The following is a 1,507-nucleotide window of genomic DNA, read 5'->3' on the forward strand; positions in this document are numbered from 1 at the left end:
GAACCCCCCCAGCTCTCCCAGCCTGGCTCCAGAGCAGAGGGGCTCCAGCCCTGGGTGCATCTCCAGGGCCTCCTCTGGACTCTCTCCAGCAGCTCCACAAGGATTGTGACCCTGCCCCAACACCAACAACCACGGGAACAGGCAATTCCAGGACTGAAACCTTGTCTGAGATCATCCACTGGATAATCAAACACAGCAAAGGAACAAACAGGGGAACAAGGATGAGCAGGAAAATCCTGGAGCCTCCCAGACAGGGGAGAAAAGGTGAATTAACACCAAAACAGCCCAACCTGACCCAGGTTATCTATTGATGGCTTGAAATTCTCTGTCACCAACATCTCTAGGATTCAGTTACTGGAAATCAGGAATTTCACTGTCGAAATCAGGAAATTTCAAACTCATATGAAAATTCTATGAAAAATTCTATGAAATTCTGTGAAAATTCTATGAAAAAGTCTATACAAATTCTACGAAACTGCTACAAAAAAATTCTATAACAAATCTTAAAAAAATTCCACGAAATTCTATGGAAAAGCCTACAAAAAATTCTACGAAAACTTCTGTGAAAAATTCTATGAAAAGATCTACAAAAAATTCTACGAAAACTTCTGTGAAAAATTCTATGAAAAGATCCACAAAAAATTCTATGAAAACTTCTGTGAAAAATTCTATGAAAATGCCATGAAAGTTCTACAGAATTCTACAAAAGTCCTATGAAAATTCTATTAAAAATCTATGAATTACGTGAAAAACGAATGTTTTTGAAAACTATGATGCAATTGGCCTTATTTTTCTGTCTTGGAAGAGGGGTCGAATCTTCAGCTCTTGCAGACAGTAACAATCACATTGACATCAGGAGACCCAGGCACCTGAATTCATCTGAAATTATTTATAACTAATAATAACTAAGACTAAAACTACTAATAACTAATGGTAACTACTAAGAACTAATAAGGGCTAAGCAGAACCAGCATTAAACATCTATTCTATGCTGTTCTGGAACAATCTGCTGTCTTGGTTTGTGCAGCACTAAAACAAGACAGAGATGCAGTTTTTTGGGAACAGCTCCAAGCACTGAGTCCTGTATTTGCTGCTGTACCAACCTCCCCCTGGGAGCTACAGGAAATAGTCGGTGGGGCTGTAGTAAACCTTCCTAAAGACTTCCAGGCGGGAGTAGTTCCTGAGGATCCAGGTCTGCAGGGGGCTCCCGTTGCAGGCCTCCACCGTGGGGCCGTGGGAGCCGTCCTCAATCCTGCTCAGGGTCAGGCACGACTGGGTGATCACGTGCAGGAAGGTGTGGGTCTGCAGGGCACACACACACGGGCAAAAGTCAACAGAACCCAAGGACAAGCAGGGCCAAAGGCAGGGAGGGGGTCGGTGCCACCCCCAGCGGGCAGCGGGAACAGCAAAGGGACAAACAGGGGAACAAACAAACGACTGCTGGATAACGGGGCTGGGAATGCTGCAGGCACACACAGGGGGATCCACAGGGATATGCATGAACCAG

General features: G+C 44.5%; 1 protein-coding gene across 1 annotated transcript in view; it reads right to left on the minus strand.

Moving 5' to 3' along the window:
* KCNJ3 (potassium voltage-gated channel subfamily J member 3) overlaps positions 1-1,500 on the minus strand; it is a 49,677-nt gene extending 48,177 nt beyond the window's left edge. Inside the window, exons 1-2 of the mRNA XM_029962183.1 lie at positions 1,477-1,500; positions 1,121-1,302 (exon numbers count right to left, since the gene is read on the minus strand). Of these exons, the coding sequence (XP_029818043.1) occupies positions 1,121-1,302; positions 1,477-1,500 (206 nt within the window). The remainder of the gene's footprint in view (positions 1-1,120; positions 1,303-1,476) is intronic.
* Between the last annotated feature and the right edge of the window lie 7 nt (positions 1,501-1,507).

Source organism: Manacus vitellinus, unplaced genomic scaffold (genome assembly GCF_001715985.3).
Source record: "Manacus vitellinus isolate BGI_N305 unplaced genomic scaffold, ASM171598v3 scaffold_43_pilon, whole genome shotgun sequence".
NCBI classification, from domain to species: domain Eukaryota; kingdom Metazoa; phylum Chordata; class Aves; order Passeriformes; family Pipridae; genus Manacus; species Manacus vitellinus.